This window comes from Hevea brasiliensis, chromosome 14 (assembly GCF_030052815.1).
Source record: "Hevea brasiliensis isolate MT/VB/25A 57/8 chromosome 14, ASM3005281v1, whole genome shotgun sequence".
NCBI classification, from domain to species: Eukaryota; Viridiplantae; Streptophyta; class Magnoliopsida; order Malpighiales; family Euphorbiaceae; genus Hevea; species Hevea brasiliensis.
This window is the reverse complement of record NC_079506.1, coordinates 22,475,184-22,503,180: the sequence shown is the minus strand read 5'-3', so window position 1 is coordinate 22,503,180 and position 27,997 is coordinate 22,475,184. Positions and strand designations below refer to the sequence as shown.

General features: G+C 29.4%; 3 protein-coding genes across 3 annotated transcripts; all 3 read left to right on the top strand.

Moving 5' to 3' along the window:
• The first annotated feature begins 3,834 nt into the window (after positions 1–3,834).
• LOC131172906 (uncharacterized) lies at positions 3,835–4,305 on the top strand. Its single transcript, XM_058134449.1, has one exon. The coding sequence runs from the start codon at positions 3,835–3,837 to the stop codon at positions 4,303–4,305; it is 471 nt and encodes a 156-aa protein (XP_057990432.1).
• An 8,784-nt stretch (positions 4,306–13,089) lies between these two features.
• On the top strand, positions 13,090–14,869 carry LOC131169143 (UPF0481 protein At3g47200-like). Its single transcript, XM_058135653.1, has 2 exons — positions 13,090–13,693; positions 13,795–14,869. Exons 1-2 carry the CDS (start codon positions 13,133–13,135, stop codon positions 14,515–14,517), a joined length of 1,284 nt encoding a protein of 427 aa, XP_057991636.1. The 5' UTR covers positions 13,090–13,132; the 3' UTR covers positions 14,518–14,869.
• Positions 14,870–25,514: 10,645 nt separating this feature from the next.
• LOC110649223 (uncharacterized) lies at positions 25,515–25,985 on the top strand. Its single transcript, XM_021803704.2, has one exon. The coding sequence runs from the start codon at positions 25,515–25,517 to the stop codon at positions 25,983–25,985; it is 471 nt and encodes a 156-aa protein (XP_021659396.2).
• Positions 25,986–27,997: the final 2,012 nt, after the last annotated feature.

Below are 27,997 nucleotides of genomic sequence, written 5' to 3'. Positions count from 1 at the left end.
CTATTCATTGTGTAATTCAATCACAAATTTTAATAATAATGAAAAACTTAATAAAAAAAATGAAAATATGGTAGGTTCAAAGCTGATGCTTAAAAACAAGCTGGAATTTTTTAATTTTTATATAAAAATATTAAAGATTAAAATTTTATTCAATCTAATTTTTACATACACTACTCAAACTTCAATTTTTCAAGTTGCGACTGATCTAGTAATTAATTTAATAATGGAAAATCTTGTTATTAAATAAATTTTGTATTTATACAATAAATAGAAAAAAATAATGATGCAGCTAAAGTGATGGATACACTATTAAACCCTTGAAAATAAATAAGATGTAATATAAGATCTTAAAGTAACAAGACTTAATCTAAAGTTGAAGGATAAGTAAAGCAAAACAAAGTTTTGTGAAAAAGAAAATTTTATTGAATAATTTTGAAAAATTTGTTTATGATAAGAATAGAATGGATATTTATAGAGTTTTAAATCTTAATTTAAGCACATAAGAATATAAAAAATTTTAATCTGAGTAACAAATAATTTAAAAGACTTATACTAAATAGTAATAATATTTTAGAATTCTAAATAAAAAAATTTATTTAAAAAAAATCTAATTAAAAATAGAAATCCTTGTGAAATAGGAAAATACAGGTATTCCAATTTGGTCTTGATTTGCACACCATGTGAAATTAATCATCTGGTATTAGAAAAGAAATTCCACAAAATACCATTGTGTTCTAATTTTAGAGATTTCAGATTAGGAATTGGCCCAGGAATTTCAATGTCTAAAATCCATCTCTTTGCAGATGCAGTGGATTCCTTGTTTCCATTTTCAGCGATTTTAGTCTCTCCTTTCTTAGGCCAATGTGGCTTAATTTATCTAACACAAGCACCCAAATCCTGGCTAGGAGGATATCTTTTGGAAGCACATTTTCTTGGCTCTTAAGCCAATGTGGCTTAATTTTTCTAACATAAGAAACCAAATCCAAGCTGGGAGGATACCTCTTCAAAGCACATTTTCTTGGTTGAGTTCTTGGTTTCTTGGTTATGTTTGATGAAAAGAATGCGGTGTTAAGAGAATTCTTCCGCGGCCTATCTCTACCATAGTGTTTTATTATCATCTATTTTAGATTGCAAGAAATCAGTTAAATTAAAGTTATAGATATGAATAATAATGTTTTGAAAATACAGCCGATTAAGCGGCTATTTATAAGTAGTTTAAGAATTCTAATCCTGAAAGGAAACTGATTTACTACTTCCACATGGAAATTGAAATTTTTTATTTTTTTTCCCTTTTACATTCACTTGCCTTTCGTCGATATCCAAGACAACGACATGCTGGAGGTAGACTATCTTTGAGTGGTTAAGACTGAATCTCGCTAGCTTAAGTATTTGTTTGGTAGAGTAATAATTCAATTGATAATTTTAATTATTAAGAGGGTATTTGATTTGGCTATTTATTTTTAATTTTTGACTTAAAATATATTTTTTAACTAATGAGTCAAATTGAAAATGAGTAATTAATTGTTTAGTAAAATTACTTAAAATAACTTTTAAATATTTTAAGTGTTTGATTAAAATGTGCTTAAAAGTAGTTTAATTAGTTAAAATTATAAAAAGAAAGATATGTAATTAAGTGTTGTAATTGTTAAAATGAGGATAATATTAATGTATTTAAAAATTATTAACGTAATATAGTTTTTTACTTAGGGCCTGTTTGGATTAACTGTTGAATACAGCGGATAGCTGTTACTGTTAGTTGATAGCTGATAACTGATAGCTGATGATAGCTGTTTTATATTAAGTGTTTGGTAAAATTATATTTAGCTGTTGCTGTTAATATGTGAAATGACTAATAAGGGTATATATCATATAATTTATTTTATTATTTAAATAAATATAAAATTATAAATTTATTACATTATATTATTTATTTTATTATTAAATTAAATATATAATTATTAAATTAATATATTATATTATTTAAATAAATATATAATTATTAATCTTTTATATTATATCATTTATTTTATTATTGAAATAAGAAAATAATTATTTTTTAAGATAATTAAATAATTTTAAAAATATAGATAAAATAATAAAATAATTATTATTTTATTAGAAAAATTTATAATTAATTTTAAGTTTTTGGATATAAATAAATATTTTATATTTTATGTTATTAATAAAAAATATTTTAACAAAGTTGAAATACGTTAATTAAAATATTAAAATTATAAATAAAAAAATAAAAATATTAATAATATTAATTTTCAAGTTAAATAAAAAAGGATAATATGGTTAAAATAAAAAATAAAACCAGATCAGCTATCAGCTGATGAGAAATAACTCTAAAAATAGAGCTGATACAAACTGCAGCTGATAGGTATCATTTCAGTTGCCCGTCAGCTATCAGCTCTATTTTTTTAAACTTACCAAACACCACAATTTACCTATTTGGGTGTCTATCAGCTATCAGCTGTACCCAACAGGTAAACCAAACACCCACTTAGTTAAATAGTAATTGTAAAATAAGTAGATAAGTTATAAGTAAAATATTTTTATTTATAACTTCTGACTTATTTTAAATATTTTTTTTAAACTTATAAATCAAACCAAATATCAATCTTCTTATGAATTTTTGCTTATAGTGAAATCAAACACTCTTTAATTTTAGATTAATTTTTTAAGAACCAATAGTCAAAGTTAAAATTTTTACTAATCACTCAATCTTTGATGGCTAATAGCTGATTGCAGCTAGAGGTGACAAAGGCTAAAGTATCCGCAAAATTAATCTATTCAAATCAAAAGTTCAGTTAATAGTTTTAATACCAAAATATATTTTAAATTAGAATAAAATTCGTCCTAAACTAATTTTAATTGTCCTAAATTTAATTATTACTCAAATAATATCCAATTCGGTTTAGCTTTTTTTAATTAATAATTTATTTTATTCATAATTTACATTTCAAAAAATTTCTAATACTATCAAACATTGAAACTCTATTTGTTTCAAATATAATATATATATATATATATATATATATATATATATATTATATTTAATTAATTATTTATATAAACGAATTTAAATAATGAGTATTTTATATGTAAAATTCAAATTCAATATAAATTTAATAAGTGTACTATTTTTGAATTCGAAATCATCTCAAATTTATTTATTTATTATCCAAAATCTTTCTAATAAAATTTAATTGAATTAAATACTCAAAAATACCTTATGCCATCTATGCAACAATGGAATTCTCTCGTTAAGAGTTCAAATCAACATTAGTTAATTTATTAATGTTAACATAATTAGGTCCATGTACCTTTATTAATTGATTATAAAAATAAAAAAACATGAAGGCATGCAATAACAAGTCCAAATAATAAGTGAAGGCTACAAAAAAATTTCCAAATAGCAGAAAGATTAAATCTTGTGCTTGCATACATTTCAACATCATTTAAAAAAATAATACTGGCGAACATTGACCACGGGAACCCATCGCCTTTGACAAGAGAATCCCAAGAAGTCAAAAACCTCCGAAGAGCATTCAGCGCACAATGTAGAAGACTCACCACTCACCATCTTCCTATTAGTTTTTTATCAGGTTTTTAAACAAATTTATTTCAATTTCTGTTTGAAACTTTCAGACGCTTTAATCTATGTCCAATGTTGCTTCCAAGAAACTACTTCAGCAACCATTTTAAATCAAAACTCTATACCTATATATACCCCCTCATGTGTGAAGACTAGTCATCTTCATCCCAATATCTCAACAACAATATTCGATCTAATCTGCCTTTGATTCACAACGTTGGATCAAATCAACAATGATTAGAAGCAAAGCAAACAAGGTGAGCAAGCTGGTGCAAATGACACGGGCACCCATTAGAGTTATGTGCAAGGCAAGGGACTTTTATGTGAAGAGCATGTTGAAATTTGCTGGTAGTGGTAAGGTTGGTTATGGAGGCATAGGTGGTGGAACTGCTCAATTGCCTAAGAGTTTTAGTGTCAATTCTTCGAGGGCAGTGGATGATGATGAGGAGTTCAAGAAACTTCTGCGGTTGTTTTCTGCTAAGGGAATAAGTGAACTGGAGAGCTATCTGCATTGCAGGGAAGGTGATGGGAGATCATATAGCCAGGGGTCTAATGGGATGAAGAGGAGTTACAGTGTTGGGGTAGGAAAGATAGGAAGAATTGATGAGGATAGAGCTTGTTCATTTAGAGAAGATGATAACGATGCCAAGGCAAATTTGTATCCCAGAAGTAGAAGTCATGCACTTAGAAGGAAAATCGTCTAATACAAGGATTCATTGTAGGTGAAACCATATTTTAGATTGTGCCTAAAAAAATTATCATTAGAAGAGAAAGGGTATAGCTAGCGCCAAAGCTACCTGTAATGCCACTAGACTGAAAAACTTCTTAGAAATTTTTTAATACCTTTTAATTGTTTCAAATTGTAATTTATCATTTATGAATCAATGATCTTTTACCATTTAATATAATTTTTTTTGAAATTTTTGTCTAGATTAGCCCTTATAAACTGAAAATACAATATGCATGGTGAAATTCAAATATAAAATAAGTAATATTCACATTTTTGCATCTTATATTCATAATAAATCAAATTCAAATAAGTTTTTCTTTTTTTCCTTTGTATATATGTCAAACAAATTAATGTGTACACACATCATAATGTTCTTCCTTCATGTTAACAATCAAGCTGCCAGATTAAATAGTTTGTTTCAATTTAATAAAGTATAAGAAGGATCAATTTTGGTTTGTTTATGCTAGATAAGATCAATGTTCACATATTTGATGAAACCAGAATTATTTGAACGAAATTGAATAAATTGCATATCAAATCAAATTACATTGGATCAATCAATGCCAAATCAAGTCATTTACGTAGAAAAATTGTCAACTAATTAACTAGTTATACAAGCATACTATACATGTTTGACCTAGTATAAAGCATCACTATTGTAAGTAGCTTGGTTTTAATTGTAAATTCTTTCTGCAAGTTCATACAAAATATGATGTTATAACATACTGATATCCTTTTAGTTAAATATTTGTATATAATTTAACCAATTTGATTTAGTGAATGAAAATATATAAATTATCAGGTAAATTTAGATTAGAATTCTTACTTTTTCGGTTCTTATTTAAAAAAAAAAAAAAAAAAGAAAAGAAAACTTTGTTATATGTATCATTCAATAGTTGGTCAAAGGTCGAATTGCATGTGCTTTGCAATATTATATAATATATAAATTGTATAAAATGATAATTGGGCACCTTGCCTTGATGTTGAAAATTTTATTTAATTAATTAATTTTTCATCCACCATGCATAAACATTATATATATATATATATATAATTAATTAATTAATTTTTCATCCATCATGCATAAACGTTATATATATATAATTAATTTTTCATTCACCATGCATAAATATTTTATATATATATATATATATATATATATATATATATATATATATATATATATATATATATATAGTGTGTGTGTGCACGCGATTCTAATAAAAATATTAATTTTGGATGCGAAATTCATCTCTCAACCTGAATTTAAACTATCATTAATAATAGATAAAAGTACTTGAAAATAATTTTTATATAAAACTAAGCGTTTATCATTAATTCAATTAATAAAATATTATTGATTGAATTTTCAATCAATAACAACAACAATAATTCAATCTGCCTTATATTAACATCGTTTGAGTTTTAAGAATCTTTCTTAGCTCCAACGTTGAATCAAATCAATAATGAGAAGCAAATCAATCCAGCTAAGCAATCTTGTGTAAGCCTTTAATTTTTCAAATTACTGCAGATCTAGTAATTTAATTTATCAGAGGAAAATCTTTTTCATTAAATAAATTGTGTGTTTATACAAATAATAGAAACAAATTAATCATCCGATTCTGGTAAATCAGAAAAGAAATTCCACAAATTGCCATTATATTCTAATATTAGAGAATCAAGATCAGGAATTCCATCGTCTAAGTTTGCATATGCAGTGGATTCCTTGTGTCCATTATCAGCAATTTTAGTCTCTCCTTTCTTAGGCCAATGCGGCTTAATTTCTCTAACATAAGCACCCAAATCCATGCTGGTTCGGATATTTCTTCGAAGCACATTTAATTCTTGGCTGAGTCCTTGGTTTCTTGGGCCAATGTGGCTTAATTTCACTAACGTAAGAAACCAAATCCAAGCTGGAAGTATACCTCTTCGAAGCAAATTTTCTTGGTTGAATCCTTGGTTTCTTGGTCATGTTTGGTGAAAAGGGTTTACTGTTAGGAGAATTCTTCCTCCTCGGCCTTCCTCTACCACGGTGTTTTATCATCATCAATTTTATATTGTAAGAAATCAGTTGAAATCAAAGTTATAGATGTGAATAATAATGTTTTGAAAATACATCTGATTGAGTATCTATTTAAAAGTAATTTCAGAAACCTAATCCGGAAAGGAATCTGATTTCCTACTCCTATGTAAATTGAAATTCTTGATATTTTTATTTTTTTACTTTTTATTTATTTATTTATCATCCTTTCTAGTACTTCTACAGCAGTGGCAATAAAAAAGACTTCTCTTTAATTTCTACTTCTGCTACCATGGCGAAAAACCAGAGTATGAACTCCAAAAGATTACGGCTTTCTTTTGTTGAGGATTCTTTCACTGTCAAACCAAACTGGTCTGACCTTCGACCTGAACTTCTGGAATTTATACTTTCAAAGTTATCTTCGACCTGAACTTCTGGAATTTATACTTTCAAAGCTATCTTTCCTACAAATCATTCGCTGCAAGACTGTTTGTTCTTCGTGGCATTCCTACTTCTCTTCTTTGCACCAAACACCATGGCTCCAACTCCCTGGCAATCAAGAACATCAAGCTCCTTGCTTCTTTAGCCTTGAGGACAATATCAGATCAAGAACATTGGTAGTAGTGATGATGCTTGGTGTGTTGGGTCGTCTCATGGGTGGCTAGTGCTTTTCTAGTCACCGTTGATCTAGTAATTAATTTATCAGTATAAAATCTTTTTCATTAAATAAATTGTATATTTATACAAAGAATAGAAACAAATTAATCATCTGATTCTGATATATCAGAAAGTAAATCCCATAAACAACCACTATATTCTAAATTTAGAGAATCTAGATCAGGAATTTCGTTGTCTAAGTTTGCAGATGCAGTGGATTCCTTGTTTCGATTTTCAGCAATTCTAGTCACTCCTTCCTTAGGCCAATGTGGCTTAATTTCTCTAACATAAGCACTCAAATCCAAGTTGGGAGGATGTCTCTTCGGAGCACATTTTCTTGGTTGAGTCCGTGATTTCTTAGGCCAATGTGGATTAATTTCTCTAGCATAAGAAACCAAATCCAAGCTGGGAGGATAACTCTTTGAAGCACATTTTCTTGATTGAGTCCTTGGTTTCTTGGTTGTGTTGAGAGAATTCGTCCTTGGTTTCTTGGTTGTGTTGAGAGAATTCTTCCTCGGCCTACCTCTACCACGGTGTTTTATCATCATCTATGATTGCAAGAAATCAGTTAAAATCAAAGTTATTGAATGCTTTGAAAATACAGCCGCAGCCACTTATAAGTAGTTTAAGAATCCTAATCCTAAAAGGAAACTGATTTCCTACTCTACATAGAAATTGAAATTATTATTGAGTAGCTATTTACAAGTAATAATCTGGAAATGAAACTGATTTCCTACTCCTACATGGACATTGGAATTCTTTTAACTTGCCCGATATGTAAATATTTACAATTTATTTTTTAATTGAGTTGTTTTTTTTTTTTTTTTTTTTTCATTTATACTCTATGGATCATGGATCGTTGTTGACCCATGTGGGCCTGATTTTGGTCCAAAATACAATCACATAACAATCGAGTGCGTTTAGGCTGTAATGGTAAAATTCAACTTTCTTTTACAAAATTGATTGGAGTAGAAAACCTCCTTTAAATAAAGAAAATAAAAGTCAACTTATAATTTTTTGGGATTTAATTGAATTCTAAATAAAATAATGTGAAATGAATTCCACATATAATACAACTTAAAATATAGAATTCAATTGAATTTTATATGATTTATGTTTAGTATAATTTCATAATTGAAATTTATTTATTCTTATTTTTAAATTACTATCAAGAATAAAATTAAAAATAATAATTTTCTATTCTATCAAAAGAATCTTATACCTTATAAATTTATAACAATTAATAATATCTTAATAAATATAAAATAAATTTACATGTCTCACAATACAAGAGATTTATCAAGAAAAACATTTTATATTATATAAGTGAGATTTATTTTTATAAAATAAAAAGTTAGAAGGTATAAAAAATTAAAATTTAATATTTTTAGAGGAAATTATCGAAAATAACTTTGTACTTTCATTTTTTTTTTTTTTTTCACAATTATAACCTATACTAATTAAAATACCAATTGAACTCTATGTTTTCAACTTTTTTAATCTTACTGCCACCAGTTTATTAACAAGACATAGCATCTGATGTAATGTAGCGTGGCATCTGACATGACTAGTTCGTTAAATAATTAATGAGCCTAATGACAATAAAATATAATTAGAAAACATAAGATTTATTAATAATTTAATTAATACAGAGTATAATTAAAAAAATTATAAGTAGATATTTTCTCTGAGAATTTTCTTTGACATTTTAAATTATGAAGAAGAGGGATAACCATGGTCATTCATGCCATATCAAGTTACCCATCATATATATATATATATATATATATATATATATATATATATATATATATTTGATAATAATGAATAAGCCATCAATTACAAAAATTGTGAGAAAAGGAAAAAATATTAGAGGACAAAAAAAATTATGCTCCCTAAAAATATTTATTTTATTGTGATTAGATATATTTATTTTTAATGGTCTTCTATATTTAGCACCAAAAAAAAAAAATTGTCGTTCCTAAATATATTTAATTAATAATTATTATGGAAAGATATATAGTTTCTTACCATATTAGAGGATATTAGTTATCTTTAAAATATGAAGAGGCAATAATTTTGTAAAAATATATGTATATTACAGGCTTGCAATATTATATACTATAAATAATATTATAAATTAATTAAAACAACAATTGGGCATCTTGATTTAATATCGATAAATTTAACTTTCTTTTTGCAGATTTAAAAAAATAAAAAAAAAATTCTTTTGCAAAATTGATTGCGATTAAAAAACCTCCTTTAATAAAGAAAATAATATTGAACTGGAAAATTTTCAAAACCTAAGTCTAGAAATTATTAGCAGACATCATCTAGGATTCTATGAGTTGGAAATTCATCCACCATCTGTGATTAATGTTATTTACTAACTCAACATATCCCTTAAGTTCACACTATATACGCATACATTTTCGTTGGGAAAAAAAAAATAATAATGGAACTTTTTTTTTAATTTCTTAAAATTTAAATATGGGATTCTTACCTATTTTATATGAAATACCTCAAATTTTGAAATAACAATAATGGATTTATTAGAAATTGTAGATGGATAAACTCTGAGTAATGATTTTATCATTATTTTTCAATTTATGGTGTTTTATTGTAGTATTTCTTAGACTATAAAATTTGAAGAAAATTTTCAAATATATATAGAGAGAGAGTTGGATTTTTGTGATATGGATATAATGTGGAATATTTTAATTAAGATTTGGGTATGAAGTGTTAGAAATAATATTTATATGAAGGTATAAGTTGGAAATTTAATATCTTGGCATAATTATTAAGTTGTGGATTTGAGTTTTGTGACAATGAGTTTGGTTGATGTTATCAAATTTTCATTAAAAATTTATTATGAAAGGTGAAGCTTGTGATTGATTCTTATCATTATATTATTAAATTTTTTTAAGATAAGCTTTTATTTATGGTTTTAAATGAATGAAAAGTGGTATCTGTAAGTGGATAAATATATAATACTGATATTTTATTATATATATACATAATCTCATTATGCAAATGGGAACAAAGAATGGTATTTTATTTACCATTATAGCTAAATAAATGGTGAAATATACTCAATATATGCACTAAATAGACAGCACCTCGATGATAGGTGATTTATCTTTAACACAGCTTATATTTATATTGTCTTTGAGATAACGCTTAATATAAACATAATACTTAGGGCATATATCATGTAGTCACCCTTTAGGGTTGCTCTGCACATGTGTATAACCAACATTTTTATTGCTCTTGGGTAGGTTGAGTCATCATAGAGCTCAAAATGTCAATATTACTCTCAGGCTGTCAGAGTTTATTTTATACGCTTGAGATATCTGTACTTTCTAGGAGTGAGCATTTGGTTCGAACCGAACTGAATTAAATTATAAAAATCAAACCGTAAATTGTAGAAATTGAATCGAACCGAAATAGGTGAAAAACTGAATCAAACCGAACCACTCTATTTTGGTTCGGTTCGGTTTTAACTAATCGGTTTGATTTTTTATTGATTTTTTAATTTAGATATGATTTTCAAGTTATTTGGTCTAATTTTAACTTTGGTTTGAACCTAAAAACCATTAATCAATGAAATTAAACAATTAATATATATATATATAATTAAATATAATTCATAAATTTTTCATAAAAATAAATCAATTTAAAAATCAATTCGGTTCGATTTAGTTCAATTTGACTATATAAATTATTATTCGGTTCGGTTCGGTTTAACCGATTTTTTCTCTTCAAAATCGAACCGAACCGAAATAATCAAAATTTTTATAATATAAAATTGAACCGAACCGATTGAATTTTAAAATCGAACCGATTGAACTGAATTGACTCGATTCGGTTCGATTTTTCGATTTAAATTGATTTCTGCTCAGCCCTAGTACTTTCTATAGGAAGTGTATTGCAAATGTATGATGATATTGAAAATTTTATGATACTTTATTATATTTATTTCAATAATATGTTTACATTATGAATTTTATTTTAACCCAGTCATATGACTGGAATGAATGATATTTATTTAATTGACTTATTCTAACATAGTAAATTAGTACTTTTAAGTATTAAAATCTTATCAATTTCTCTTTTATTATTTATTTATCTGTTCACTAAGTAGTTGTACTCACTCTCCTAATAGACTTGTTTTATAGGTGATGTAAGGCGATTATTAAGCCTTTATTCAATGGATGATTTAGAGCTCCAATTGGATAAATTTCATTGCAATAAAAGGTCTAGGGCATTACATAGAGAGGATCTCATAGAATTCTAAGCCAAAAAAACTTAAACCCAAACTCTAAACATATTCTAACTAAGAATTTTATACATAAGGCCCAAGCATAAACCATGTTTTGAGCCAAACCCAACACCCCAACAAGAGGGCTAGAGCCTAGGGTGTCGGGTATCCAATCGGGAGACCATGACCTGACATTCCATGAAGCAAACATCCCTCAGCGCCACCAGCATCAATAGGCCCACCTTTCTGCCAACGAGACAACTCACAACACTCAGATCAGTACTAAAGAAGCCTCCTCAAAGCAAAACGGCAACCATGCTAAGCCTGACCATGCTTGGAGGATCATCTCTTCCCAGATGCATCTCAAAGTGTTCAGGCAATCCAACCAAGGCCAAAAGTCAAAACCTCCAGTGGTTGCAAACAATCCAATAAGAGCAAAGGAGAAAACGGCGATGGTGTTATTTGGCATCCCATTCACACCTTTCGGGCCAACCCACTGGATTGCACCCCACGATCTACTACCATAACCGCTCCTCATAACGTGCACCACTAGATGTGTAACCTATATAGCAACACCACAGAAAACGCAAACCTAAGGATCCCTCACCAAATCAACTAATATTGCCCATCATCAAAATCTATTTACAACGCTACCCGTTATTAAGGAGAGAAATCAATAACCGGAAAGGGAAGGCAACCTCGCTCTGCTCAAGGGGGCATAGGAAAACCGCCATGCGAGGCAAAAAAGTAAGACCCAGCCTTAAAGAGAAACCCACAAAATGAGAGGGAAAAATAATAATAATAATAATAATAATAATAATAATATGAATAATTATTGAGAACTATCTAGTAAATAATTTATTAGAAAAGAAATTCCACAAAATATTATCATATTCTAGTTCTAGAGAATCCAGATCAGGAGTCGGTTCAGGAATCACAATGTCTAAAATCCATCTCTTTGCAGATGCAGTGGATTCCTTGTTTCTATTTTCAGCACTTTTAGTCTCTCCTTTCTTAGGCCACTGTGGCTTAATTTCTCTGACATAAGAACCCAAATCCGAGCTGGGAGGATACCTTTTCGAAGCACAATTTCTTGATTTACTCCTTGGTTTCTTGATTATGTTTGATGAAAAGAATGCAGTGTTAAGAGAATTCTTCCACGGTTGAATCTCTACCATGGTGTTTTATCATCATATATTTTATATTGCAAGAAATTAGTTGAAATCAAAGTTATAGATATGAATAATAATGTTTTGAAATTACACCTGATTGAGTAATTTTTAAGTAATTTCAGAATCCTAATCTGGAAAAGGAAACTGATTTCCTACTCTGGAAATTGAAATTCATGGGTTTTTTTCTTCTTTTACATTTCTTTCGTCCATATACAAGACAACAACAATATGCTGAATCAGTTTTTTTTTTTTTTTTTTTGTACTAAATTAATTAAAAAATTAAATTTAATCAGTTGATTTTAGCTGATATGATTATGCGCCAAGATTAGCCTAATTAAATATCACAATTTCCTCAAAAGTTTTCAGGGAATTATTCTTTTCTTCATGGCTTGGCTAAACTTCTGTGACCCTTATATCCTTGTTCTCTCCATGATTCTTCTATTTGATTCTCAATTTCTGGTATCCTTAGGCCAAAAGATATGTATTATCCCTATGATGAAGATAAAATTTTATCTGCCCTTAGAGAAGGGCAAAGAATAAGTAATCATGATTCATGAGTACTGCAAGAAAGGAATATTTCCAAGAAAGGAATATTTCTCCAGTTATAACATCAGAATTATAGTTTTTCTCTTGAGCATCAGCAGGAACCCAATCACCGAAACAGAAAAGGAAAAACTCTTGTGCATTAGTAATGGACGAAAGGAAGCGAATTGCCGAAAATGTTGAACAAGAAATTAAGGCAATTATGGATGTGTCAGACAAGAAGGATAAGCAGCGGATGAAACGTTCAATATACGATATACGAGCTGCATCAATCCCAGACCTGAACAAGCAAGCCTATCGGCCTCAGGTAGTCTCTTTTGGCCCTTTCTCTACATTTGGTGAAATGCAGGAACACAAGGAAAGAGCTTCTGCTCATTTTCTAAGAAGATCAGGAAAACCTCTTTCGCTTTTTGTTGAATCATTAGCTGAAGTTGTTAATGATTTAAGAGATTCATATGGTATTAAGTATTACCAATACAGTGATAGTGGTTTGCTGAAAACGATGATTTTTGATGGGTGTTTCATTTTGGAAATATTACACTTTTATTCTGATACGCTCAATGACTATGGTCCTGATGATCCAATCTTTAGCAAACATGGGAAGCTATATATCATGCCATTTATTAGGCGTGACATGTTAATGCTTGAAAATCAATTGCCAATGTTTGTCCTGGAAAAGCTACTTGCTATTGGAAGAGGCGCAGAAACGGTATAATATATTGAATCTCGTTTCACAGATTTATACTCTCTGATGCTTCAATTCATTTGATTGCGTTCATGCACTCCAAAAACTTGTGTAAATTTATGCAGAGTGCAGAGTACATCAACAAGCTCATTCTCAATTTTTTCTTTCCCAACACTTCCATCTTAGTTCGGGAAAAGTGTGTTCATGTCCTAGATGTGTACAGAAGAAGCCTGCTTCAGCAACAAGTATCGGAGAAAACCCATTACAGCATATCAGAAGATGTCCATGAAGATCATGACAACGTTTTTATCAGGTCTGCAACAAAGCTCAATCAAGCTGGAATCCAATTCCAGAAAAGCAAAACCAGATGCTTGGACGACATCTCATTCCAAAGTGGAGTCCTCAAGCTTCCAGTGATTGTGGTAGATGAAACCACTGAGTCGATATTTCTGAATTTGATAGCCTATGAGAGCTTGCATGTTCTTGCGGGTACTGAAGTGACATCTTATTTCATCTTCATGAGAAGTATCATTAAAGACAAGCAGGATGTAGCCCTTCTGCATTCCAAGGGAATCATCCAAAATGGTCTAGAAAGTGACCAAGAAGTGGCTAAATTGTTCAATTCTCTTACTAAGAACATTAGATTAGACCCAGAAAGCAAGCTATATGCAGTGCAGAAGAATATGATCAATGCCTGCTGTGAGAAGAGTTGGAATCAATGGCCTGCTAAAACATTTCAGTACAATTTCAGGATTAATCCCTGGCCGATTCTGTCTCTTGTTACTGCAATCATCCTTTTCATTTTTACTAATATATATCTTCACTATCATAACAATGAATCTCCATGACCCTTTCTTCTTGTTCATCCTCTACCAATTCTCTCAAGCTCTCCCCAAAACCATTAGCTTCAACCCACCATTGATTCCTATTGATTCACATTGTTCCAACCATTTGTAAATGAATATGTTTAAGAACTTGTATTTTAATACATATAAGTTGTTTATGAAATGAATTATTGTGAATAATTTCAAAAATCTGTACTTTGTTTAGACAATTAGAGAAAGACAACCTTCAACAGGCAATATAGCTATCTAAATGGAAAGAGAAATCTCATTAATTTTAAAATCCACCCTTTGTGCCCACCCATGCTAATCTCCTACACATGATATCTCATTCAAAAATATAAACATTTAATCATAAAGATAAATTAAGTGGTAATTGTTTGATAATATTAGTTTAATTGATAATGATGAGAATTTCTTTTTCTTTCTCAATTAAAATTTAACTTCACTAAGAATATTTTAAAATTACTTAAAACTATTGTAAAAATAATAATAATAATAATCTTAATAGGTGTAAATTAGTGTGAGAAAATCTCTTACTATATATGAACAAAAATTGAGTGATAATCAAATGTTTAGTCTCTAATTTATTATTCAAATTTTAATTTTTATGATCATTTGAAAAATATTAATAATTTTTAAATACAAAGAACAAATGTAGAGGATGCACCTTTACGGTTGTCAAAATTTAATTTAATTGATTTTTTTTCTTATTCTAATATTTGAAAACAAAATAAGTAAATAAATCTTTTTTTCAGCCAGTTAGGAAAGTGAAACCTGTTTGCAAACTAAAAATTTGTAAAAATTAAATTCAACTATTTTTTTTTATTAATTTTTCAAGTTTGAAAAGATAATAAGTGAAATAATTCAATCTTTTTAAACTTGGAAAAAGAATTCATTTTAAAGAAATAGAAATCAGACCAAAAGATGTATGATTGTGAGAAAATTAAATTGAATTCTTTTATTACATATGATTTATTTCAAGTGAAGCTAAAATTTACAAAATTTTAATTTAATTAATTTATTTTCTTGTAAATTCCATGTTTAGAAACATAATAAATGAATTTAAATTTCATTTTAAAATAATATAAATTAGGCTAAAAGTTATGTAATTGGGTGAGAATTCAATCTACTTCTTATATATATTAATTTTTAAACACAAAGAATAAGTGCAAAGAATGCACCTTTAGAGCCGTAAAAATTCAATTTAGTTTATTTTTTTTATAATTATGATGTTTGAAAATATAATAAGTAAAATAATTCATTTCTTTTCAACTAGTTTCGAAACTGAAACTTGGTCTGTTTGGATGAGAGTGAGGGAGAGGTAAATAAAGATAAGGAATGGAAAGTAGCTCTTTTACCTCTGTTTGGGAAAATGTGAGTTGATAGAAGGTAAAGGGTAAAGGTAAGTAAAGGTAAGTCTTACCATTCTTTATCCCTTAAATCTTAATTTTTTTTCACGTGTAAAGAGAGGTAAAGAGGGAGATATGAGAGTTATGAATATTTCTATTTATACACCCCTTAAATTTACCCCTCATTCACCTTTTTTCAAACATAAATAATATACATTATATTTTCTTACCTTTTCATTAATTCACCCCTTCTCAAATATAAAATTTTTTTTATTATAACCCTCCTTACCCTTCTACTTCCTTACCTTTTCTTACATTTTCATTACTTACTTACCGTTCCCTCACTCCATCCAAACAATCCCTACAGCACTTCCCTTAGACTCACTGCTTCCCCCAAATCAGCCTGGATACAACCATCCCAATGACCACTGTCAGCAGCCACAAATGTACCCCTGTTATCACGCAAGATGGCACCAAATCCTGTCTTCTGCATACTAGGAAAAAAGGTTGCATCCACATTGCACTTTAGTCTACTAGCACTAGGCTTTATCCACCTCGAAACAAAAATCAGCAGACAAGAGGGATGAATATGAACATTCCTCCGACTTGCTCCCAATCACGAAGAACATCCAAAGCAAATGAGAAAATCTAAGTAGGAGACCCAAATTTTTGCTGCCAAACCAAAAGATTTCTAGGTGACCAAATGCTCCATGCCACAACACTGAAACGGGCCATAGTAATTGAGTCGAGGGAATCTAGGAAATGCATGAACAAAACATTAAAATGCTCAACATCTTGGGGAATAAAGAACCTAGCACTACCCCAACAGCAAATGGCCTTAGGACAAAACAACAAAGCATGAACAAGATTTTCAAAGTGACCACACCCAAGGCACATCCCATTAACACTAACACCACACTTAGAACAAGCTATCAATAGTTGGAAGGATGTCACGACAAGCCCTCCAAAGAAAAATTTTCAACTTCGAAGTGACTTGAAGGTTCCAAAGCTTCTTCCAATTAGCATGAGACTGATTATTTCTAGAAGTCAAAAAATTATCAACCAAAAGACATGCTCAGACTTCACAGAGTAACAGCCCCTTCTCTCATAGTGCCAAATTAATTGATCCTCAACGTTTCTGGCAGATAACGAAACTCAAAATGCTGTCAGCCGCATGATTGAGTAACCACCCGAATAATAATAATAACCAAAACTTAAAATCTACTAATATTCTTTAACAGAAAAAATAAAAAATAAAAACAGATAACAAAAAACAGAGTCTGCTAAGCCAAATCCGAAACGGTTCAATTCAATCACCCTTCAAAGCTTTCCCAATAAAGAAAGATAACAACACAGAATCGGCAGGCACTTAGAAAACAAGGGAGAAAACTCTGAATAATTAATCCAGCTTTAATTTTTATATACAGAGAAATTACAGAAGAAGAGAGAAATTTAAAGAAGAAAGAAATCAGGAAATGCTTCCCTTGCCAGGACGATCAGCTACTTTGAGAGTCTTGTCAATTAGCTGTCTCGCTTTCCTGCTTCGGATCTCAACCTTCACACTGGAGCTCTTGTCCATTTTTATGTATGGTTTCTTCGACTTCTTCAGTGCTCTCACCTTCGATTTTATTGACTGCACCAGATTCTCCAGCTGGTTTGCCATCTGGGTTTCTACCTCAAGAAGAAGAAACAACCCCACAAGGAAATAGAATTGGATTTGGGTTTTCTCTATGAATCTTGCATTTTCCTTTCTTTTCTTTGTACTGCTCTGCTTTTGTTACCTTCTCAAGTGGTTTCGCAGATCCTGACTCCGGAGTTTTTATTCACATGAAGGTCAAATTTGGATTCGGTTTCTCTCTTTATTACGATTTTGCCATTTGCCGTCGGCTATTTCTTTTGACTTGTTTGGGTTGAGATCCGGTGTGTTGTAGGTGTACCTGTTTCTTGGATATTCACAATAAAAAAAATTCCCATAATATAAAAATATTTAATTTATTTTTATAAAAAGTCAAATTTATATTAAATGTAAATTCTGATATCAGTCATATATATGAAATATTCTAAGTGGGAAATTAACATTTTATATAATTTATTTTTCTTTTATATGTTCAATATAAAATAGATATTTAATTATTTTATATGATTATATTAGAATGAAATTATTTTTTTTAATAAGAATGAAATTAAAAATTAAAAACATGCAAAATGCGTGCTCCATGGATCATGAAAGACACAATTACATGATTTTGGAGTTATGATACATAATCACATGACCGGCCGGTGACCTCCCGAGCAGCTCCCCACCTGGCCGGCGACCCTTCGGCGACGGCCAGACACCAGAAACGGCGGCAAGAGAGGGAGAAGAGAGAGAAAACGCGCGCACAGTGGACAGCGACTTTCCGGCGCGATTCCGGCTTCATCCGATGTCCGATCGAGGCGATTCAGGTGGCGTTGGAAAGCTTGTTCCGAGACCTTTCTTTTGATACCAATTTTGTAGCAAATGGAGGTCGGATGAGTGAGATATGGAGGAGAGAAGTTTCTGGTTTTTCAAGCTTTTTCGTCATATCTACGACGATCCGACCGTTGGATCGACGATCCGACCGTTGGATCGACTATCCGAGACCACCTATGGACTGAGGAAGAGAAGAGGAACATGGTGGTATGATCAGATCCGACAAATGTCGCCGGCGGCCAGCTACCGTGCGCGGTGGTTCCAGCGGTGGCTCCGGTGGGCTATGGAGATGATTCAACTTCCAGAGGCTTCCTCATAAATTTTTAGAATTTTTGAGACACAGATAAACTTTGGGTAAGACAATTTTTATTATTTCTCTGTCTGTGGAGCATAAATACAGTGTTTCTTAAACAGGAAAAATTGGAGAAAAATTCTAAGAAAAATATATGATGAAAGTAAAATTATTTAGAGATATTCTATGGTGATTGTTGAATTTTTGAGTGATTGTAGAATATTTTTGAAAAATATAGATGAATTTTAGTTAGATTTTTAGCATATGGGCATATAAGATTATTTGAAATTAAGATAATTAAATTTTATATAATTGGTTGAAGCTTGAGGATGGAGGTTTAAATATGTAAATATTTAATTGGGTTAAATTAAGAATACGTTAGATGTTGGAAACTTATGGAATCGAGTAAAATTCTTAAATAAAATATTCGTGGGTGATTAGAAAATTACAATTCATTTTGCAATAGCCTTATAATATTATTAAGGACCGCGGGGCAAAATTTTAAAATTTTTAGAGTTTGTTTGAGTGGATTTTTGAAAAATGTCAATTATAGGGATTAAAACGTAATTTTGAAGATTTTGAGTATTGTCTGATTTGGAGGGCCCAGGAGGGGCCATGTGATATTGATGAGATGTGATTGTGGAAATTGAGAATTTATAAGTGTTATTTGAGCCTTTTTGCAGGTTGGGTAGGTTCCAGGTATAGGGGAAACTCTGCCGGATTTCCGGCATGAATTAGGCTGTCTATTGCCTCTTTAGAGTTTTATCTTAACTTAGTACTAATAAATTTATAATTTAATTATTAGGTGATCGAGGTCAGCTATTTTCTGCATTCAGCAGCCACAATAGTCATCGGTGTACTGTGAGTAAAATATTAATTTTAATTGTAATTTCGATATTATTATATGTTCAAGCATGCCCATGCATCACTTATATGCATATATCTATGTAGTTAAACTCTAGGCACGATTTATGTTGCATTCATAACTGTTAAAGTGCCATGGATGTTGTTGTGGTAATTTGGAGCAGTGTGCGTGCATTGGCGTGCGTGCGTTGGCGTGCGTGTGATGTGGTGTGGACTATGGATAGGATGGGTAGTCACGGCTTGAGATCTTCGCTGGAACCCAATCCTTCGGGGGTAGTCACGGCTTGAGTTCTTCGCTGGGACCCCGATTTGGTTTATTAAGCGAAAGTCCGGCTTGAGTTCTTCGCTGGCATCAGGTTGGATTTAAGAGAGCTGTATAGGGGATCAGCTCCCATATATTATGATTGACATTACTGAGTGTGTGAGTGCTCCAAATTACTTTTTGCTGTTATGATGTGAATTTATTACTGATGTTGCATTTCACTCTACAGAGTGCATTAGTTTTAGATAGTTATAGAAATTATGGTTAAAATTGATATTTTACTCTCTGAGTCGAACGCTCATTCCTGTTCAATATTTTTTCAGGCCACAAGAGGAGTTATTTTACAGAGCAACCTGTTTTCTTCCTCGCAGGTTTAACGTCGATTATTTAATTGTTTTACTATCTTTTCTAAATTTAAAATCTAGAACTCCGCATGTGTTAGTAATAGTGTGGACCTTGTTAGAAATTGTGTTAATTTAAATTTTTAAAATTAATAAATGAAGATTTGTATGGTATTTAAACAGTTTGTAAATGAGGTAACAGGGTTGAGCTGGGCTCCCCCTGATTTTAGTTTCGGAAAATTTCTGGGTTAAGTTGGCTCAAAATATAATTATAACAGTTTAATTTAAATTAATTTATGTGCATGTTGGGCCTAAATTGTGGGCCTGGTTATGGATTTGAGGAATAGTTAGGCTTACTATGGGCCTCGGGGGCTTTAAGCTGGCCCAGGTCCTAGTGCCGGTCCGGCCCATAGGTTGGGTCGTGACAATAGTGCTATAAAACAGTGAGGTATGCTTTTAAAGCCTAAAATTATTATAATGAATATTAAATTTGAACTGAATAATAAATATTTTTATATTAAATTTGACATTTATCTCTCAATTTGACATTCAACTTGTATTTGTAGTAAGCCAAACTTAAAAATAATTAATTTTTATATAAAACTAGGCTCAACTTTTCATTCAATAAATAAAATATTATATTTTATTATATAAATATTTATTGTATAGGGTTGAATATATATTTTAGTTATATTTTTCATATTCTTTATAGCTTGTTTGGCATTACTGTTAGAACTGATATTGAAAAAATCATTTTTTTAGATATATTAGTTAGCAAGTATTAAAAAATAATTTAAAATTAAATTTGATAAGTTTTAGTTATAAGAACACTAAAATAACAAAATAATTTTTTCCAAATTACTTTCTTAAAAGTGTTTAAAATGGTGCTTTTATTTAAAAAAACAGTTTCAAGCCTTCAAACGCAATGCCAAACAATCACTTAGTCAGTGGTTAGTATGGTTTCCAAGAAACAACGTCAACACCATTTCCAAACTCCATGGCTATATATTTGCGCCCAGTGGGACGTAAACTACTCCATCACAAAATCTCAAAAACAAAAACAGTAATTCAAATCTGCCTTAGATTCACAACTTTTGAGTCTTTCTTAGCTTCATCGTTGAACTAAATCAACAATGAAAGCAAAGCAATCAAGCTGAGCAAACTCGTGCAAATTTCACGAACACCCATTGGAGTTCTGTGCAAGGCAAAAACTTTTATGTGAAAAGCATGTTGGACTTTGCTGGTAGTGGCAGGGTTGGTTATGGAAGCATAGGTGGTGGAACTGCTCAATTGCCTAAGAGTTTTAGTGTCAATTCTTCAAGGGCAGTGGAGGATCAGGGGCTCAAGGAACTTCTGCAATTGTTATCGGCGAAGGGAATAAGTAAAGTGGAGACCTTTCTCCCTTGCAGGCAAGGTGATGAAAGATCACATGGCAAGGGGTCTAGTGGGATGAAGAGGAGTTGCAGTGTTGGGTAGGAAAGATCGGGAGAATTGATGAGGATAGAACTTGTTCATTTAGAGAAGATGATAATGATGCAAGTCAAATTTGTATCCCAGAAGTAGAAGCCACGCAATAAGAAGGAAATTCGTGTAGATAGATAATTCCATAAAAGGGTATTTGACACGAGATAAACTTGCTTTTCATATATATTTAAAATATAAATATATGAGTTATATTAATATGTTAAGTCCAATATCAATTGTATCTATACAAGATTTTTCTATCTATAATTGGCACAAAAGCTATTTAATTTCTATTTTCTTATTGCATATTAGCTTTTGTCCTATATTAATATCATATTATTATTCTAAAAATACTATTCATTGTGTAATTCAATCACAAATATTAATAATAATGAAAAACTTAATAAAAAAATGAAAATATAGTAGGTTCAAAGCTGATGCTTTAAAACAAGCTGGAATTTTTTAATTTTTATATAAAAATATTAAAGATTAAAATTTTATTCAATCTAATTTTTACATACACTACTCAAACTTCAATTTTTCGAGTTGCGACTGATCTAGTAATTAATTTAATAATGGAAAATCTTGTTATTAAATAAATTTTGTATTTATACAATAAATAGAAAAAAATAATAATGCAGCTTGTAATGCAGAAAGTGATGAATACACTATTAAACCCTTGAAAATAAATAAGATGTAATATAAGATCTTGAAGTAACAAGACTTAATCTAAAGTTGAAGGATAAGTAAAGCAAAACAAAGTTTTGTGAAAAAGAAAATTTTATTGAATAATTTTGAAAATACAGGTATTCCAATTTGGTCTTGATTTGCACACCATGTGAAATTAATCATCTGGTATTAGAAAAGAAATTCCACAAAATACCATTGTGTTCTAATTTTAGAGATTTTAGATAAGGAATTGTCCCAGGAATTGCAATGTCTAAAATCCATCTCTTTGCAGATGCAGTGGATTCCTTGTTTCCATTTTCAGCAATTTTAGTCTCTCCTTTCTTAGGCCAATGTGGCTTAATTTCTCTAACATAAGCACCCAAATCCTAGCTGGGAGGATATCTTTTGGAAGCACATTTTCTTGGCTCTTAAGCCAATGTGGCTTAATTTCTCTAACATAAGAAACCAAATCCAAGCTGGGAGGATACCTCTTCAAAGCACATTTTCTTGGTTGAGTTCTTGGTTTCTTGGTTATGTTTGATGAAAAGAATGCGGTGTTAAGAGAATTCTTCCGCGGCCTATCTCTACCATAGTGTTTTATTATCATCTATTTTAGATTGCAAGAAATCAGTTAAATTAAAGTTATAGATATGAATAATAATGTTTTGAATATACAGCCGATTAAGCGGCTATTTATAAGTAGTTTAAGAATTCTAATCCTGAAAGGAAACTGATTTACTACTTCCACATGGAAATTGAAATTTTTTATTTTTTTTCCCTTTTACATTCACTTGCCTTTCGTCGATATCCAAGACAACGACATGCTGGAGGTAGACTATCTTTGAGTGGTTAAGACTGAATCTCGCTAGCTTAAGTATTTGTTTGGTAGAGTAATAATTCAATTGATAATTTTAATTATTAAGAGGGTATTTGATTTGGCTATTTATTTTTAATTTTTGACTTAAAATATATTTTTTAACTAATGAGTCAAATTGAAAATGAGTAATTAATTGTTTAGTAAAATTACTTAAAATAACTTTTAAATATTTTAAGTGTTTGATTAAAATGTGCTTAAAAGTAGTTTAATTAGTTAAAATTATAAAAAGAAAGATATGTAATTAAGTGTTGTAATTGTTAAAATGAGGATAATATTAATGTATTTAAAAATTATTAACGTAATATAGTTTTTTACTTAGGGCCTGTTTGGATTAACCGTTGAATACAGCGGATAGCTGTTACTGTTAGCTGATAGCTGATAACTGATAGCTGTTTTATATTAAGTGTTTGGTAAAATTATATTTAGCTGTTGCTGTTAATATGTGAAATGACTAATAAGGGTATATATCATATAATTTATTTTATTATTTAAATAAATATAAAATTATAAATTTATTACATTATATTATTTATTTTATTATTAAATTAAATATAATTATTAAATTAATATATTATATTATTTAAATAAATATATAATTATTAATCTTTTATATTATATCATTTATTTTATTATTGAAATAAGAAAATAATTATTTTTTAAAATAATTAAATAATTTTAAAAATATAGATAAAATAATAAAATAATTATTATTTTATTAGAAAAATTTATAATTAATTTTAAGTTTTTGGATATAAATAAATATTTTATATTTTATGTTATTAATAAAAAATATTTTAACAAAGTTGAAATACGTTAATTAAAATATTAAAATTATAAATAAAAAAATAAAAATATTAATAATATTAATTTTCAAGTTAAATAAAAAAGGATAATATGGTCAAAATAAAAAATAAAACCAGATCAGCTATCAGCTGATGAGAAATAACTCTAAAAAATAGAGCTGATACAAACTGCAGCTGATAGGTATCATTTCAGTTGCCCATCAGCTATCAGCTCTATTTTTTTAAACTTACCAAACACCACAATTTACCTATTTGGGTGTCTATCAGCTATCAGCTGCACCCAACAGGTAAACCAAACACCCACTTAGTTAAATAGTAATTGTAAAATAAGTAGATAAGTTATAAATAAAATATTTTTATTTATAACTTCTGACTTATTTTAAATATTTTTTTAAACTTATAAATCAAATCAAATATCAATCTTCTTATGAATTTTTGCTTATAGTGAAATCAAACACTCTTTAATTTTAGATTAATTTTTTAAGAACCAATAGTCAAAGTTAAAATTTTTACTAATCACTCAATCTTTGATGGCTAATAGCTGATTGCAGCTAGAGGTGACAAAGGCTAAGGTATCCGCAAAATTAATCTATTCAAATCAAAAGTTCAGTTAATAATTTTAATACCAAAATATATTTTAAATTCGAATAAAATTCGTCCTAAACTAATTTTAATTGTCCTAAATTTAATTATTACTCAAATAATATCCAATTCGGTTTAGCTTTTCTTAATTAATAATTTATTTTATTCATAATTTACATTTCAAAAAATTTCTAATACTATCAAACATTGAAACTCTATTTATTTCAAATATTATATATATATATATATATATATATATATATATTATATTTAATTAATTATTTATATAAACGAATTTAAATAATGAGTATCTTATATGTAAAATTTAAATTCAATATAAATTTAATACGTGTACTATTTTTGAATTCGAAATCATCTCAAATTTATTTATTTATTATCCAAAATCTTTCTAATAAAATTTAATTGAATTAAATACTCAAAAATACCTCATGCCATCTATGCAACAATGGAATTCTCTCGTTAAGAGTTCAAATCAACATTAGTTAATTTATTAATGTTAACATAATTAGGTCCATGTACCTTTATTAATTGATTATAAAAATAAAAAAACATAAAGGCATGCAATAACAAGTCCAAATAATAAGTGAAGGCTACAAAAAAATTCCCAAATAGCAGAAAGATTAAATCTTGCGCTTGCATACATTTCAACATCATTTAAAAAAATAATACTGGCGAACATTGACCACAGGAACCCATCGCCTTTGACAAGAGAATCCCAAGAAGTCAAAAACCTCCGAAGAGCATTCAGCGCACAATGTAGAAGACTCACCACTCACCATCTTCCTATTAGTTTTTTATCAGGTTTTTAAACAAATTTATTTCAATTTCTGTTTGAAACTTTCACATGCTTTAATCTATGTCCAATGTTGCTTCCAAGAAACTACTTCAGCAACCATGTTAAATCAAAACTCTATACCTATATATACCCCCTCATGTGTGAAGACTAGTCATCTTCATCCCAATATCTCAACAACAATATTCAAGCTAATCTTCCTTTGATTCACAACGTTCGATCAAATCAACAATGATTAGAAGCAAAGCAAACAAGGTGAGCAAGCTGGTGCAAATGACAAGAGCACCCATTAGAGTTATGTGCAAGGCAAGGGACTTTTATGTGAAGAGCATGTTGAAATTTGCTGGTAGTGGTAAGGTTGGTTATGGAGGCATAGGTGGTGGAACTGCTCAATTGCCTAAGAGTTTTAGTGTCAATTCTTCGAGGGCAGTGGATGATGATGAGGAGTTCAAGAAACTTCTGCGGTTGTTATCTGCTAAGGGAATAAGTGAACTGGAGAGCTATCTCCATTGCAGGGAAGGTGATGGGAGATCATATAGCCAGGGGTCTAATGGGATGAAGAGGAGTTACAGTGTTGGGGTAGGAAAGATCGGAAGAATTGATGAGGATAGAGCTTGTTCATTTAGAGAAGATGATAATGATGCCAAGGCAAATTTGTATCCCAGAAGTAGAAGTCATGCACTTAGAAGGAAATTCGTCTAATACAAGGATTCATTGCAGGTGAAACCATAGTTTAGATTGTGCCTAAAAAAAATTATCATTAGAAGAGAAAGGGTATAGCTAGCGCCAAAGCTACCTGTAATGCCACTAGACTGAAAAACTTCTTAGAAATTTTTTAATACCTTTTAATTGTTTCAAATTGTAATTTATCATTTATGAATCAATGATCTTTTACCATTTAATATAATTTTTTTTGAAATTTGTCTAGATTAGCCCTTATAAACTGAAAATACAATATGCATGGTGAAATTCAAATATAAAATAAGTAATATTCACATTTTTGCATCTTATATTCATAATAAATCAAATTCAAATAAGTTTTTCTTTTTTTCCTTTGTATATATGTCAAACAAATTAATGTGTACACACATCATAATGTTCTTCCTTCATGTTAACAATCAAGCTGCCAGATTAAATAGTTTGTTTCAATTTAATAAAGTATAAGAAGGATCAATTTTGGTTTGTTTATGCTAGATAAGATCAATGTTCACATATTTGATGAAACCAGAATTATTTGAACGAAATTGAATAAATTGCATATCAAATCAAATTACATTGGATCAATCAATGCCAAATCAAGTCATTTACGTAGAAAAATTGTCAACTAATTAACTAGTTATACAAGCATACTATACATGTTTGACCTAGTATAAAGCATCACTATTGTAAGTAGCTTGGTTTTAATTGTAAATTCTTTCTGCAAGTTCATACAAAATATGATGTTATAACATACTGATATCCTTTTAGTTAAATATTTGTATATAATTTAACCAATTTGATTTAGTGAATGAAAATATATAAATTATCAGGTAAATTTAGATTAGAATTCTTACTTTTTCGGTTCTTATTTAAAAAAAAAAAAAAAAAAGAAAAGAAAACTTTGTTATATGTATCATTCAATAGTTGGTCAAAGGTCGAATTGCATGTGCTTTGCAATATTATATAATATATAAATTGTATAAAATGATAATTGGGCACCTTGCCTTGATGTTGAAAATTTTATTTAATTAATTAATTTTTCATCCACCATGCATAAACATTATATATATATATATATATATATATAATTAATTAATTTTTCATCCATCATGCATAAACGTTATATATATATAATTAATTTTTCATTCACCATGCATAAATATTTTATATATATATATATATATATATATATATATATATATATATATATATATATATAGTGTGTGTGTGCACGCGATTCTAATAAAAATATTAATTTTGGATGCGAAATTCATCTCTCAACCTGAATTTAAACTATCATTAATAATAGATAAAAGTACTTGAAAATAATTTTTATATAAAACTAAGCGTTTATCATTAATTCAATTAATAAAATATTATTGATTGAATTTTCAATCAATAACAACAACAATAATTCAATCTGCCTTATATTAACATCGTTTGAGTTTTAAGAATCTTTCTTAGCTCCAACGTTGAATCAAATCAATAATGAGAAGCAAATCAATCCAGCTAAGCAATCTTGTGTAAGCCTTTAATTTTTCAAATTACTGCAGATCTAGTAATTTAATTTATCAGAGGAAAATCTTTTTCATTAAATAAATTGTGTGTTTATACAAATAATAGAAACAAATTAATCATCCGATTCTGGTAAATCAGAAAAGAAATTCCACAAATTGCCATTATATTCTAATATTAGAGAATCAAGATCAGGAATTCCATCGTCTAAGTTTGCATATGCAGTGGATTCCTTGTGTCCATTATCAGCAATTTTAGTCTCTCCTTTCTTAGGCCAATGCGGCTTAATTTCTCTAACATAAGCACCCAAATCCATGCTGGTTCGGATATTTCTTCGAAGCACATTTAATTCTTGGCTGAGTCCTTGGTTTCTTGGGCCAATGTGGCTTAATTTCACTAACGTAAGAAACCAAATCCAAGCTGGAAGTATACCTCTTCGAAGCAAATTTTCTTGGTTGAATCCTTGGTTTCTTGGTCATGTTTGGTGAAAAGGGTTTACT

Coding starts and splice junctions, on each gene's coding strand:
- LOC131172906 (XM_058134449.1), top strand. CDS start 3,835: ATGATTAGAAGCAAAGCAAACAAGGTGAGCAAGCTGGTGCAAATGACA.
- LOC131169143 (XM_058135653.1), top strand. CDS start 13,133: ATGGACGAAAGGAAGCGAATTGCCGAAAATGTTGAACAAGAAATTAAG. Junction 13,694..13,794: donor TTGGAAGAGGCGCAGAAACG/GTATAATATATT, acceptor AAATTTATGCAG/AGTGCAGAGTACATCAACAA.
- LOC110649223 (XM_021803704.2), top strand. CDS start 25,515: ATGATTAGAAGCAAAGCAAACAAGGTGAGCAAGCTGGTGCAAATGACA.